The following is a 16,255-nucleotide window of genomic DNA, read 5'->3' on the forward strand; positions in this document are numbered from 1 at the left end:
TCAAGAGGTAATACTTCCAGAGACTGGGACTAAAATTTTCCATAGGCATAGCAGAATGCCATATGAAGAGAGACTAGGAGAATTAGGGAATCTATACACAGCTCAAATTAAGCATATACTTAGGGAACACCGCAGAGACATAAAATAAGGACTGCTACGTATTGTATAAATTTAGAGCATTTTATTTCTCTTTCAAAAAACACAGGGTAGCAAGTAAACCAGATGAAAATAGCATCCATCAAATTCAATTGTTTTCCAGATGCCAGCAATTTGGAAATTCTAGATTCATATCATATAAAGACAGTAGGAAATTATTTCCTTCCAGTCAGCAGCGGTCCCAGATTGACTATGAGTCAGTTTTAGGGCCCGCACTTAAGAAATAAGACAGATCAAATACCAGAAATGACGTAGATTTTCTCTATGGCAAAAAAAATCATGTTGAGCTTCAGTAAAATACTTTTGGGATATTAGAACAGTGGAACCAGGTAAGTAGGAAGCTTGTAAATATTATTTGACTGGAAGCTTTTAAGAACAGGCTAATCAAATATATATTGGCATAGTGTAGAATTGGTTTTTTCTACCTCACAACAAAAGCAGGCAAAACCGTTTACATGCTTTCTAGAAGCACCTTCCAGCCTTCTGTTTCCATGACACTATATACCAAAATGATAAAGTATCATATCACCAATTAAAGAAAATTAATCTGTTCCAACAATACAGATGTCCAGAGATTTCATCCAGAATAGTTTATATAAAATCCTAAAAAAGGAAATTATGTAACTACCCTGATTTTTTTTTAATCTTCTACTGCAAGAATATACTTTTTAAATTACCTGTTTTGTTAACAACATCCTGTAATTCAGTGACAGAACTGATTATTGCAGCACGGAGGTTAGAACTAGTAAACCAGCTGAGTGCTTCAACACAGTGTATTTGTTCCTCTTCGTGACCTGTGAAACAGAATTGTAACTAGCAATAAAATTGAATAACTTAGATAAGGCACATTACTACCTCCAGCTCTTTCAGAAATTGACCAAAACTAAGTATATAAGCCACAAACTAATTCTTCTTTCAGGACAACTTAGACTGTATTAAATATGCTTCCAGAACTACTAAACCAGAAAAGCAGATCAATCTTCTCATTTAGGAAACATTTTTGATACTCTTTATCCTTGCAGGGGAAAACATGAGCTGGCCTGGGTACAGAAAGGGACCAGAAGACTATATAATCTGTAAAGAAAAATTTAGAGACCCTATCCCAATACTTTACCTGAATCAGAAAGCAACTTTCTGCATTTTTAGTAGGAAATAAATATTAAAAGTGATTAATAAAATAAGAGGAAATATCTTTTAAAAAAATATGTTGATGGTCTATTGGTTAGGAACATTACAAGATATTCACCACAGAAGAGATGTGTTAGCACCTACTTCTGAAATCCATAATGCAAACGTCAAGGATATCAAACAGTGTGAGTTCACATGTGTAGTTGTAACTTTTCTTTCAATGTTTCACAGACTTTCCTTTTAGGGGAAATTACATTTGTCAAGAAATCCAGAAATTACATTTGTCAAAATGTCACTAATTTTTCTTTACACTCTATTAATAATAACATTATTGTTTGCTCTTCACTAACCATGTAATTTACCATAACACTTATGAAAGAAAAAACCAATTAGCTTACTTGACAGATTATGCTTGCCTTTGGAGTCTCCTATACAAACTAGAATTCCAATGCCTTCTTTGAAGCTGTTTACCCAGGAGAAGAGGGAACTAGAAGATCGGGCTAAAATTTTAAGTCTGTTAGCTGCCAAAACTGCTATCACACCTCTTCGGAATACACAAATCAGGCCTTTGAATTTTCTTTTCATCAGTTTTGCTTCATCTTGATTGTTTTCCTCTACATCAGAGAGTGCATGAACTAGGGTCCTAATCTCCTGGTTCACTAATTCATAAATGTTGACCTGATCCTGGAGAAGGTCTCTTTGGGAAGACATAGCACATGATCGGCCATAGAGAGGATAGAGGGCACCTGCCAATAGTGCACAGGCTGCCAGGAGCGATGAATGCTCCTTCTGAACCTCCATTAGTGTATTTTTCAGAGAAACATTTTCGAAGGCAAATTTCTCCCGTCTTTTTTCAAGGACATAAATTTTTTCCTTGGTTTTCTCTGCTGTTTTTTGGTATTCCTGGGATAAGGGAAAAGAAACAATCAAAACCACAAGAAATATTATCTAGAAGATATTTTTAAAATAACAAAATCATTTTACCTAGATGAGAGTTAAAAAAAATTTTTTCAGAGTCAAATAATACATTAAAGGAACAGAAATTGTTAGTGATGATTGTCAAAGTCTCCTAGCAGTTACTCAGCCAAATATATGAAAACAAATCAATGGTACGACGAAAATTTGCACACTCTTCAACTACAACTGGACTCCAGATTTCTGATGATAATCCACTAGTACTACAATAGCCCACAGAAGGTCCAACAGTATCTGGTTGTCCACAGTACAGTTTTATGTGTTGGCTTAACAATAAGCAATTACATGCTCCAATTTCAGGAAGAACATTGCTCTTCAAAGCAGAAAAGAAAGTTAGTGCAAGACAGAGGAAAAACAAAAGAAGGAAAACTCTGGAAGATAAACCTAGACAGATTGGTAGCAGCTGGGAAAGGGGAAGTAAAGGTGATCTCTTAATTACTTTGTAATCAACCCCCTACTTATATATTCACAGATTAATTAGGTCTCATACAGAATTGCAATTTCAAAATAACAGTGTAATACAGACATTTTTATTTTGAGTAGTGCCATTACAGAGTTTTTCAACCTGCTGAACATTTTTCCTTTTCCTTTTTATGCTTTAAAATGGGGAAAGAGGGAGACTTAAAACAGTAAACTGGTGTAACAGAATGAAGACGCGAACAAGCCAGGGAATGCCAGGACTAAGGTTAGGCCACACAGACTGGTTGCTTCTGATAACATGCAGTTCTTGTACAGGAATCAAGACACGATGCAGGGACCTCAGAGACTTAGACTGGTGTCATGATGCACAATGTCCCCTGTGATTAGAACCACCACTTGAGGCTACATTTAAACAGGATCCAGTGGTATAAGGAGAAAATAAATTTTAGGCACTGGTGACAAAGAACCCACAAGCTCAAGGTAAATGCTTCCACTCCGGTTACAATACATGGACACAAAAAGGTAAGCATGAATGGAATGACAAGTCCATATGATGAGGAAAACAGAGGATTATGCTCTGCTTCAGCTACCTCTCTTAAAGCTACAAGCAATATTGTTAAAAATGGGGTGAGGTTATTCCTGTTAGCAGTGGCCAAAAGAGAAGTACAGTGGTGTCATCCAGACACATTTTCAGGTGTTCTATTTGGTACAGGTCCCAAGCAAGTGGTGGAGGGGCACCCTAGTTTATTCTCCCTCCTCCACCCTACAAGCACAAGGGTGGGGGAGGGGCACGGGGAAACACCATAGCTATCCCTAGAATGGAAATAAAAGATTCCACACTTCTATAGAGATGTACCCTAATCAGTTCAGAATGCCTTTGAACAAATAATTTTTTTTAAACGGAAGCATTTGTAGTGTTATTAAGTATTAGAATATTTAAAAAATTAATTACAAATTGCAACTTATGGGCCTCACATGTCACTTCACTACTCTAAAGTTAAGTATGAACATGTACAATACTTTCAGCGCTACTCCATTATTTACAGTGTTTGATTTTAAAAAAAAAACCAAACCCTGATAGCGTGACTGGAAGGAACTGAAAAGGTAAGCTGAATTTAGAAAACAACTTCTGGTTTCTGGCCATCACAGATGAAAGGCCAATATCTAAGTAAATAAAGTGTGATCCCCACAGGGCTGTTGGGCAGCAATACTAACAGTTAGTGCTCTGGCTAATTAAAGCTTATTTTTAAAAAAAGTTTACTGGTTTTATGCTTATGGTTGTATTGTAATACGCAAAAGTGAACAAGACAATCTCTGACTACAAAAATGTCAAAAATAGGCATTTCTCTTGCAAGAAAATACACTTTCTTGTTTTCACCAGCTAATAATTGCTCTGTCTTACTCCACAGTTTCTAGTGTTTTCCTCAAAGCTTAAAAGCACAGTTTTTGAAAGGGAAATAGAATTCTCCTCATAAACATGGGCAAGCCAGCTTCCTTTGGTATTTGAGGGACTCGTTGCGGAGCTTGGTGGATTCCAAGAATCCTTAACAAAAAAATCAGGTGTTACTAGCAACACTATTTTATCCCATGTCTTACTGGGTCCTTACCTTTTACTCTGGCATGAAAATAGAACTGGAATCTAGAAATATAATGACACTATGACTTCAAAAGGTTTTCCTTTATCGCAGCTGGTTTATTCTTCTAAACTTACACATCTATACATCTAAATAAACAACATCAACACCATTGCCCTCCATTTCTTTCCTGTGTTTTAAGTACATAGGCCAGACATTTCCATCGAAGAGACCCAGTGGGTCAGGAACAGTACAGTTATGCTTACTTCTCCTCCTTTTGCAGCAGTTGCACTGAATTTCGATACAACTGCAAGATACCACAGCCTTTAGCTAATTCACCTGCCTCGCTGTAAAAGCAAGGCTTCCAAACAAAGAAGAAAAGACAATAAAAGACAAGACATCTTTTTCTCCCTAGAGGACTTTTTCCCTTTCCTACTTAGCAAACCTTTTATTTGTCTGTTGAAATTAACATTTTTAAAGTAGTTACAGGATTTTTCTCTTACATGTTTTTGCATATCAGAACAAAACCCTTCTATTTTAAGTGGTTGCCACAAAAAATGGGGACAGATTAATAAACGTCTACATAATAAACAAAAAACAACCGATAGTTAAAATTCAGAGGACATTTCCTATGAGACTGTACACAGTCTGAATAAATAATTTGTGTGATGCTAAGGAACGGGCATAGTAACATTTTCAAAACGGCACACTATCAAATGCAGAGAACTGCATTCCTGCTACAGAAGGCGAGGAAAAAGGATATGCATTTTAAGCTCGATTGACTCTCCAAACTTGGAGACCATGGACAAAGAAGAGCAGTATCTATAGAGTGCCTTTTTATTGCTGATCTATGATAAGGCCACTCCGGGAATTTCTGCCCTACAGAAAAACAGTGAAACTGCTTTCTGATTACACCATCCATCTGACCTACAGTAACAGCTGTGAGGAAGTACCTATTAACATCTATAGATCCTATCTTGGAGCCACAGACCCTGAACAGTACTGGCTGGGGACAGAAGCAGTGGCAGGTGACATTGCTACTAAAACCTTCAGATTTTGCAATGTTACATTTTAATCATAAGGACACTGTTCTGAAAAGCCCTAACTCTCTACTGCAGTTCTAAGAAACCAAAACAATAATTTCCACAATATATTACTCATATTGTTGTGCAGTTAGAGCTCTCAGTTAACACCTGAGGGTCTGAACTGACGGTCTTCAGTTTGCCTTTGCACATGTACCAACAACTGGAAAAACTGAAGACGTCTCAACCCAGGAGTTCTGAGGAGAAAATGTCTATAAGAAGGCATGGAACACTGGTTGCAGTCAGAGTTACAAACAAAAGGATGCATCCTATGATGTACCATTAGCTTGATGCAGGACAGCAAAAACCACCAATCTTCCCTTTCCAGCAAGGAACTAACACCTACAAGGGATTAAACTACTCATTAAACTGCTTGCAATTAACCCTCAGATCTTGCTATGGAAAATACAGCAAATTGCTACAGTTTCCTTGTAGTGCTAGAATAAATGTCCTAGTATGATGAGACTCATAGCTCTACAAAGAACTACAGAATACAGGCAAATTATATTCCACTGACACTGATTATATATTTCCTGTAAAATTTAATTAATAAAGCCTGGTAAAATAATTAAATTTTAAAACTGCATTCTGTCTCTTTACGTAAGCACTGACACTCAGCAATATTTAAAAGACCCTTTGAAGACATTCTATAACTTGCATTTTTCCTTGTTTCCTATGGAAATAAGGCTACAGCATTACTCTGCCTACACAACGCTGCTCCAACTGAGCAGTGGTCTTGTGGACAAATATGGCTTACAGGCTCAAAATGTGACGTGTAAAAGACAGTCAAGCCTTACAAAAAACAAGCAGTCAGGATTAGGACAGCCCTAACAGCAGACATCCATGGACGCTATGGATCCCAGAAAAGGAAAGGCTTAATTTGTATATGCAGGTCCAAAGCAGGTAAAAAAACAGAAATCCAGAAGAAATTAGACTGTCTTCTTCCCAGATTGACACTGAATGGTAAGGAAGGCAAATTGGAACACGGGATGGAAAAAAGACGAGACACAGTTTTGTTGAATCATCTACGCCTATACAGACATTGCACTGCCTAGATTACAACACTACCAGCTTGTATTCCAACACTACATAACCTGTGTTAGAAAACACGCCCAGATGTTTCTATGGGAAAGCATTTCCCTTTCAGAAACCCAGTAGTCCTATACAGCAAGTTGACAGATAAAGTCTTTTCCAGAAGACATGCTTAATGCACGCTCCACAAAAGACAGCCATGTTTTCAGTACATGCTCTGCTTGCTGTCTACACAACTCAGCTGAGAAGACTGGCAGGTTCACCGCCATCCCAAAGAACAGCACAGTACTGCACAGCACCAATTCTCTACAATACACTAGAGTTCTGAAAGAGATGACTTGGACCTTTCTTTTGTGCAGCATCTATAGCGGGTAGAAATCTAAATTACCTAACTCCACTTTTTATTTAGGAAGGAAAAGTAATTTTTAAAATTAAGCTTCCTCATTTTATCATTCTTTTTGTTGGCAACAATTTCATAAGAAGAAACTACAGGATGTTGGGGGAACTTAATGTAAGTCTGGATGCCACTTATTCCACTCATAGGGATGTTTTTAGCATTGCCAATATCCAACGTGAAATGTAAATATCAAGAAAAAAATATATACAAGATTTCAAGTCACTCCCAAGAAATTACCATAAATTGCTCTGTCTAAAAAATACTTCATAAATACATTTTTCAGAGTGCAAAGACTTCCAAGCCCAAATCTGGGTCAAACACAGCATTATTCTGATGAAGTAAGTTTCAGACAGCAGTCACAAATAACAAGGTGTATCTTGTTTCCTGTACTTCACAACACTGTTAACTGAAACACATGTAAAGGAATGAGACCTCAAAGACAATGGATTGTGGTTGTAGAATAACAGTGAAATTTTAGATTGCAAATAACTTTTATAACATCATTGGTGACAGTTTTACTCTTTTGAACCACTGCTTGCTGTACTGTCTGTATAATGAAGTCCTTTAATGCTGTTGAAGTCTACCACCGTAACTTCTAAACCATTCTTAGGGTCAGAATGTACATACCTAAATTTATCCCCAGATGATACCAGATTACTGTTAGAGTCTTTGCAAAGCATGACACTGAAAAAGTAACTGCTGCCTTATATAATTCTTAAAATAAGCAACTTCAATCTTATGGCTTTAACATTCTCAAAAAATATCACTGGCAACTGCTCAACCAAATTAAGCAATTAATTTCTGGAATGTTGTAACAAAGTCATTTATTTCTTATTATAAATTAATACTAGCACAGGGTTGGAGTTTTTTAGTTTAAAGATACACTAAAATTGCCAAACAACCTTAAATTGGTTAGGAGCTTAAACAACTGAAATAATCCATTAAGTATTTACAAGAAAAAAAAAAATCACTTCACAGCACCATACCTGTGCCCTTGCATGAACTTCCCCAAGGAGACCTGAGTACTGCTGTTCCAGATATTTCTTTTCTTTCTGCCAAGAGCTTTCCTGTGCTTTCATCTGTTTGGCCATTTTGCTAAAAGCATCTTCCTGGCTCTGCTGAAGCTCCTTCATAGTATCAGACTTGTTCTTACAAACATATTCCAGGTGAGATATCTGTATGATAAGCATTTAAAAAGGAATTATTTTACCTCTCAAAACAGCTTTTTAATTTAAGCACAGACTATTCCAACATAAAATCTAAATTGTCATTTCTTCAACATATTTATTACAACTAAGTAAAAGCCTGTCGCGACAGATTACTTACTTCAATCTTGCAACAAAACTGAGACATATTTTGGAATGATGAATTTCCCTTAGTTTCAGTTTTGCTATCCTTATACCACCTTGCAGGTATCTGTTGCCTTCTTTGATGGAAACCTGAACTGGACGCTTCACACATTTTTTTGAAACAAGTGATTAAATCTTGTGCTGCTAAATTAGTAATCTGAGTATACCAGTCCTTTAGCAGTCTGCAAGGATTGCAAGTACTAATGAAAAAACAGCCCCTAATTTTATTTTTTGTTTTATTGGAAAGCCAAGACATTCCACATATTATTAAATACTAAAATAACTCAGGAATTTTTAGTGTACAGAAAGTTTTTCTCACAAATAACTCATTAGTTTATGATGCGTTTTCAACAAGCATGAAGGGATTCACTCTGTGGTTTAACTTCGCAGATCCCATGCAAATGGAGTAATGAATCAAGCTAACAATGACCTCTAAATATACATGCCTACACTTTTGTACTAGAGAATATCAGCAAGATATCTTCCAAACAGATCACACATAACTGCAGAAAAATTGTTTTGTCAGAATGCAGGTAGAACAACAGGTAACAACACTGCCCCAAAGCCCTGAAAAGATGGTAAGTACATAAAAAGAGCCCTGGAGACCTCACAATCAATCTCAATAACCATACTAAATTAAAAAGCAAGAAACAGTAAGACACAACCCCCCCAAACAATACCAACAATGTTCACCCCATTCCCTTCCATTCCCTTTCCACGTTTATTTCAAAAGGAAAACAGAAATGTATATCCAATCTGCATAATCCAGAATTTATTTTATACTATCCCTCTTTAGTAATATCCACTGACTGCTGGGGTATTTACTAAATGATGGGCAAAATCAAAGCCATTCACTGTAGCCAGCCTTGTCGCTTACTCGGGCAAGAAGAGTGGTCACAATTCCTGCAGATGAGAAACATCTGAAAGAGCTTTTCCCTTCCTATGGCTCAAGAACAAAATGTCAGGGCAGCCAAGATCCGGAGCTGCTCTATTAGACTGTAGGACTGGCCTGATCAACGGAGCCAGAACACGCACTGAAATCCTGAAGAGTGGCATATGTTAGTCTGTGGAGCCACTTTAAGTTATTTAAAGTGAGGTCTTTTCTTTCCTAAAAATGCAGGGATTTCTGGGGGAAAAGGCCACATAGGCTTATTCACATTAAAATCATTAAGAAATCTACAGCTTCTCCCTTAAACAAATATTGACATGTCTTATAAAGGTAAGTATTTTCTATTGTGCTTCTGAATACAAATTTCATAACACAAAAGTTACAGTTAAACTAAAAAACCACACTGGCATTTCATCAGATAGTACCTCTGAATCATAAACACATAATTTAAAAATTATGTTCCTGGAATAAGTGCATTTTGTTTCTGTTTTATGCTAAAATAAAGACTTGCTTTATTAGTGTAAATGACTAAGTTCTTTGAATTGCTTCATCAGTAAGATTAATTTATTTTCTTTTAATTAGGTCCCTGTGGCTAATATTGGCTAGTACTATTAGCATGTCCTGCACAGAAAGTGGAGCTTAGAGACTTCATACAGACTTCAGTCACATTTACATGCCCACAGCAATGGCATCAAACTGAGTTGTAGACAAGTCATAATTAATGGTATTGAATTATTAACGTCCAAATTCTTTTTGAAATAAGATGAATGTCAGTCCTTTTTAATGATACTGTGATGTGGACAAATGTCACTGAATTTAATAGAGGTAGCTGGTGCCTAAGGACACTTACCTTCTCATTAGCCCTGCTGAGGTCTAAGATCAGGGCATCAACATTCTCCTGCAAGACTGCACAAAGCTCAGACCAAGAGAATCTATCTAGGATGCCTTCTGGTTGTTTTATAAGCACACAGCCTGCTACCAAACGCTGGTATAAGGTATGGAGGAAGGTTAGCTTCTCCTGAGACAAAAAGAAAAATTAACTGTTGTATCTGAACAGTGTTAGAATCAAAAAAGATGCATCAAATGTGTAGTAACATGAGCTGCATGCAGCTATAAAAACCCACAAAGCTCGTTCTCAAACCTTTTCAAAAGTAGTATTGTTAATATTTGCAGTCATACATATTAAAGCCAGAGTGAGAAAGCATTTTTTACAAAATTCATCTAATTAGACATAGTAAATAAATAAATAAAGCTTGATCCTGCAGTGGTCACAACCATGACCTGATACAGATAAAAATTCCTGGACTATTAGTAGATGAAATTTAATCATTCATGTTAACACATTCAGGTACATTCAAATTGTACCTACTGTGAATATCTGCATAGCATGCACAAAATTGTCTGACTGGCTCAGAAGCACAACATACTATTTATAAAACTATCACTCTAAAGACTTTTTAAAATTGTTTTTGTATGGATTATGTATGACTAAATAGCTAGAAAAAAATAGGCTTAGAGCTTCATCAGTTGAATTCCACAGGACATGCCTCATTCATTTACACTGACTTTAGTCAGTAGTATAATAAATAGATGCAAGTTGTAAATAAACTTTAGCAACAACAGCATGCAAAAGAAATTCCAACCTTTGTCCTTTTAGTACATATATTCAACTTAGCAACTTTGATTAAGACAACAATAGAAAGCTGTACCTCGAAAGCCACAAGGAGCAGAGCCTTTATTCAAAGTCAGTAAACCATTGTAAAGGTTCCCATTGTTTTTCAAGGGCCTTGGATGATGAGGCTTTACATCAAGAAATTGTGGATGACTGAGATGGGGAACTATGGTCTTTCTGAGCCCTTTCCATTATACCTAGGTGCATTTTCTCACCATTATTTCATGGTATTTTAGGCAATAAAAAGTTGTAGTTTAGTTTAGTTTAACTCTGTTTCTAGCAGATCTCTTAACTCCACATGGAAAATCCAGTGTGCCACCATCATTACATTTTTGCTTGAGCTGTGATAAACCAAGGATGATAATTATCCATTTGGCATGCAAAAGGGATCCCAAGACCCAAAAATCAATTCACACTTGTTGAATGCAACCACAGTGTTGTAGACATGCTGAGTTTACAATATAGCCAGGCTTCTAGTTTCCTTGACTTTAATCATTATCTGATGTGTATAACAATTCCAGCTGCTTCATGTGGATACTATTTAAATAGCAGGCTGCGAAAGAGGTGGAAAGAATGTTTCCTTTTTACTCAGTTGGCATCCATGTCCAAATCTGTGGAAGTAATGAGCTCAATATGCATGACAACTATCACTGCTATTGCTAGCACAGAACTGCTTTATTGGGGGGAAAAAGCAACAAAATTAACATCTGTAAACAAATATTTGGAGAGAGACAATAGTTCTGGAATGGACTTTGTGAAGCAATTCACCACAATGAGCTAACAGGTCACAAATAAGAATTTCTAGGGTTTGTGGCACGCAGGCAAAACTACCTCAATTCCACATTTGCTATCTATCAATTGCCATGTGAATCAGTAATTAGCAAAATGTGATGACGATACTATTGCATGTTCCAATTGTAAAATATTCTTGTTAACTTTCAGTTGGAAAGAAATAAATAATTGTTTTCCAGGTGTAGCTCTTCAAATAAACTCAGTTGTTCAAAAATGCAAAATAACTGGACGAGCTATTAGTTCCAATAGAGAAGGATCTAGAGGAGGATCACAGGTCAGCAGGAGAGCATCTGAAGAGCAGCACAAAGGAATTCCAGCCACTCTAGCCAGTAAGTCAGCTTCACTGGGGGCACAACTCAAATGCCTCTATGCAAATGCTCATAGCATGGGGAATAGACAAGAGGAGGTAGAAACATCTGCATGCCTGCAGGGCTGTGATCTTATTGGCAACACGGAGATGTGGTAGGATGGCTCCTATGACTGGAGTGTTGGAATGGAATATACAGGCTCTTTAGGAAGGACAGGCAGGAGAGATGAGCAGGGGGTGTCGTCCTCTATGTCAATGACCAGCTGGAGCACATGGAGCTCTGTTGGGGACGGATGAGGAGCTGACTGAGAGTGTATGGGTCAGGATTAAAGGCAGAGCAAGGACAGGTGACATTATAGTGGGGGTCTTCTAAAGGCCACCTGACCAGGAAGAACAAGCAGATGAGGCCCTCTATAGACAGGTAGGAGCAGCCTCATGTGTACAAGCCCTGGTCCTCATGGGGGACTTCAACCACCCCAATATCTGTTGGAGGGACAACATAGCAGGGCATAAGCAACGCAGGAGGTACCTGGAATGTGTTGATGGCAACGTCGTCCTCCAAGTGATAGAGGAGCCAACAAGGACAGGTGCTACACTGACCCTATTCTCACCAGCAAGGAGGGGCTGGTGGGGAATGTGAAGCTCAAGGGCAGCTTTGGCTGCACTGACCATGAAATGGTGGCGTTCCAGATCCTTAAGGCACTGAGGTAGGCACACAGCAAGCTCACTACGCTGGACTTTGGGAGAGCAAACTTCTGCATCTTCAGGGATCTGCCTGGTAGAGTACCAGGGGATAAAGCCCTGGAGGGAAGAGGGGCCCAAGAAAACTGGTTAATATTCAAGGATCACCTCCTCCAAGCTCAGAACCAATGTAACCCAACAAAGAGGAAGTCAGGCAAAAATGCCAGCAGACCTGCATGGATGAACAGGGAGCCCCTGGACAAAGTCAAATGCAAAAAGAAAGCCTACGGAGGGTGGAAGCAAGGACAGGTAGCCTGGTAGGAATACAGAGAAATTGTCCAAGCAGCCAGGGATCAGGTCAGGAAAGCTAAAGCCCTGACAGAATTAAATCTGCCCAGGGACATCAAAGGCAACAGCAAAAGCTTCTGTATGTTGTACATCAATGATAAAAGGAAGACTAGTGAAAGCATGGGCCCTCTCCAGAAGGAAACAGGAGACCTGGTTACCCAGGATATGGAGAAGGCTGAGATAGTCAACAACTTTTTTGCCTCAGTATTCACTGGCAAGTGCTTGAGCCACACCACCCAAGTTGCAGAAGGCACAGGCAGAGAATGGGAGAATGAAGAACCGCCCAATGTAGGAAAAGATCAGGTTCGAGACCATCTAAGGAACCTGAAGGTGCACAAGGTTATGGGACCTGACAAGACGCATCCATGGTCCTGAGAGAACTGGTGGATGAAGTTGCCACGCCACTATCCATCACATTTGAAAGTTGTGGCATTTTGGTGAAGTTCCCACTGACTGGAAAATGGGAGAAGGAAGACCCAAGGGAAGACCCAAGGGCCAGTCAGTCTCACCTCTGTGCCCAGCAAGATCATGGAGCAAATCCTCCTGGAAACTATGCTAAGGTATATGGAAATTAAGGAGGTGATTGGTGACAGCCAACATGGCTTCACTAAGGGCAAATCATGCCTGTCAAATTTGGTGGCCTTCTATGATGGGGTTACAGCATTGGTGGATAAGGGAAGGGCAAACGATGTCATCTGCCTGGACTTGTGCAAAGCATTTGACACTGTCCTGCACAACATCCTTGTTTCTAAATTGGAGAGACATGGATTTGATGGATGGATGACTCAGCGGATAAGGAATTGGCTGGATGGTCACACTGCATGAGTTGTGGTCAACAGTTTGACGTCCAAGGGGAGACTAGTGATGAGTGGCCTTCCTCAGGGGTCGGTATTGGGACTGGCACTGTTTAACACCTTTGTCTGCGACATGGACAGCGGGATTGAGTGCACCCTCAGCAAGTTTGCTGATGACACCAAGCTGTGTGGTGCATTTGATATGCTGGAGAGAAGGGATGCCATCCAGAGGAACCCTGACAGGCTTGAGAGGTGGGTCTGTGCAAATCTCAGGAAGTTCAACAAGGCCAAGTGCACGGTCCTGCACCTGGGTCAGGGCAATCCCAAGCACAGATACAGGCTGGAAGAGAATGGACTGAGAGCAGTCCTGAGGAGAAGGACTTGGGGATGTTGGTTGATAAGAAGTTCAACAGACATGACCCGGCAATGTGTGCTTACAGCCCAGAAAGCCAACCATATCCTGGGCTGTGACAAAAGAAACATGACCAGCAGGTTGACAAAGGTGACTCTCCCCCTTTACTCTGCTCTCATGACACCCCACCTGGAGTACTGTGTCCAGCCCTGGGGTCCCCAACATAAGAAGGATATGGACCTGTTGGAACAAGTCCAGAGGAGGGTCACGAAGATGATCAGAGGGCTGAAGCACCTCTCCTACAAAGACAGGCTGAGAGAACAGGGGTTGTTTGGCCCAGAGAAGAGGGCGCTCTGAGGGGACCTCATAGCAGCCTTCCCATACCTGAAGGGGCCTACAAGAAAGCTGAAGAGGGACTTCTTACAAGGGCAGGTAGTGACAGGACATGGGGTCATGGCTTTAAACTGAAAGAGGGTAGATTTAGGTTAGATATAAGGAAGAAATTCTTCACTGTGAGAGTGGTGAGACACTGGAACAGGTTGCCCAGAGAAGCTGGGGATACCCCCTCCCTCTAAGTGTTCAAGGCCAGGTTGGATGGGGCTTTGAGCAACCTGGTCTAGTGGAAAGTGTCCCTGCCCATGGCAGGGGTGTTGGAACTATATGAACTTTAAGGTCCCTTCCAACCCAATGATTCAATGATTTAATGATACAGAATGAAGGAGAACCAGTATGCCCTGACATCTTGTATATATTAAATACATATTTCAAAATACATAACTTAAAATAATATTTGGGGAATAAATCTGTTAACACTAAGAGTAACCATCTGATATATGCAAATGTATAAAGTTGAGATTAAATAAAGATTCTTTTTGACAGTCATCTTGTCTCAGGTAATACCTCTGTATCCTTCTGGTAAGCCCTGGTAAGCTTCTGTATTTCATTTTCAGACTCTGTGGCATGTACTTTCTCTTTCTCCCAGCATTGCTGTACATTCTGTAGTTCCATATTTAAAGTTCCTATTAAAGTTTCTCTGTCTGAACACTTAGTGTGCAGATGATTTAACTCTTTATTGGCATCAGCCAGTTTATCCTGAGCTTCCTGTAGAACAGAGGCAAGGAACAGAAAGGCTGGTAAGAATTTTACTCTATAAAATGTCACCTTAGTCCCACGCTCAGCATCTAAGGAAGTAAACAGTCATATAGCCACATGTGTTCAGAAGGCTCCAGGCTAAGCTGACTGTATCTTGTCAATAACAGAATTTCAAAATTGGCAATAGTCCTCCACAGCTTGTAACTAGGCAGGATCAGAAATCCACCTCTCAGAGTTAAAAGCTCCACAATTCACTAACCTTCGGAATCCCCTCTACCCCCACAACTGAGATGCAGAACACATGGATGGAAGTTATCCTCTGCAGAATGGAGAGCTCTCAAAGGTAGTGAAAAGATACCTTATTTTCATTAGTAAGCCTCTGATCCGTTACAGCTGAGTTGGTAGGCAATACAGACAGCTGTTGCTACCCACTGTATTCTTTATCCGCATGATAAAAAAATGTGAGGACTCTCTTTGGACTAATAATCAGAAATGTTCATAGACAGGATCATTATGTTACCAGTACCAAATCTCACAAGGTAAACAACTTAATACACTACCTCTCTTAAGCCAAAAGGTTGCTGAGATGGAGTGGACAGATACACTTTCCTCTCCTACAAGCACTGGACTTCCAGCACTGCTAAAACTTGCTAAAGGTCAAAATGAAAGCAGTTTATTTTTCATAAAATTATAGCTGCTTATGCAGGAAATATAATAGGAAAGACACTTCCAAATTCATCAGACAATGACAACTTTCATTCTTTATAATAAACGTTAAAAGATTAAAGCAATGTTAAATTTCTAACACAAATGTTTTCAGACTCAATCTAGTTCTCAGTCATACATACCATTTTATCACCAAAGTTTTAGTGAGAACAGAAACTGGTGTACTGCATAAAAACCAGCACCATCTGCCTGTAGCAAACTCGGTTTTTGCACAAAAGATACAAGCATCTGTTGCATTGGGGTGCAAAATTTTTAGGTGCCTTACTAAGGTGATGCAACAGAAGCAGAAGTCTTAAAGTCTTCTGAACATAAATTAGTAAAGTTCAGATCAGATGACAGGAGATCATGTGCAAGTATCAATTGATATGAAGATTCAATGAGTGTTGCAGAAGCATCTGTTACTAAACTGAAGTGATAAAGCAGCATATCCCCAGCAAAAGAATCTGAGAAGCACCAGGAGCAGAGATATTCTACTTTGGCAGTAATATA

The 16,255-nt window shown here is 39.1% G+C and overlaps 1 protein-coding gene across 3 annotated transcripts in view; it reads right to left on the reverse strand.

The window, feature by feature from the left end:
* CCDC171 (coiled-coil domain containing 171) overlaps positions 1-16,255 on the reverse strand; it is a 162,743-nt gene that overhangs the window by 85,649 nt on the left and 60,839 nt on the right. For all 3 annotated transcript variants that reach the window (XM_075078194.1, XM_075078192.1, XM_075078193.1), the window contains 5 exons: positions 14,849-15,049; positions 9,853-10,020; positions 7,751-7,939; positions 1,683-2,187; positions 834-950 (listed from right to left, as the gene is read on the reverse strand). In XM_075078194.1, coding sequence (XP_074934295.1) covers positions 834-950; positions 1,683-2,187; positions 7,751-7,939; positions 9,853-10,020; positions 14,849-15,049 — 1,180 coding nt within the window. The remainder of the gene's footprint in view (positions 1-833; positions 951-1,682; positions 2,188-7,750; positions 7,940-9,852; positions 10,021-14,848; positions 15,050-16,255) is intronic.

Source organism: Phalacrocorax aristotelis, chromosome Z, assembly GCF_949628215.1.
Source record: "Phalacrocorax aristotelis chromosome Z, bGulAri2.1, whole genome shotgun sequence".
NCBI lineage: Eukaryota > Metazoa > Chordata > Aves > Suliformes > Phalacrocoracidae > Phalacrocorax > Phalacrocorax aristotelis.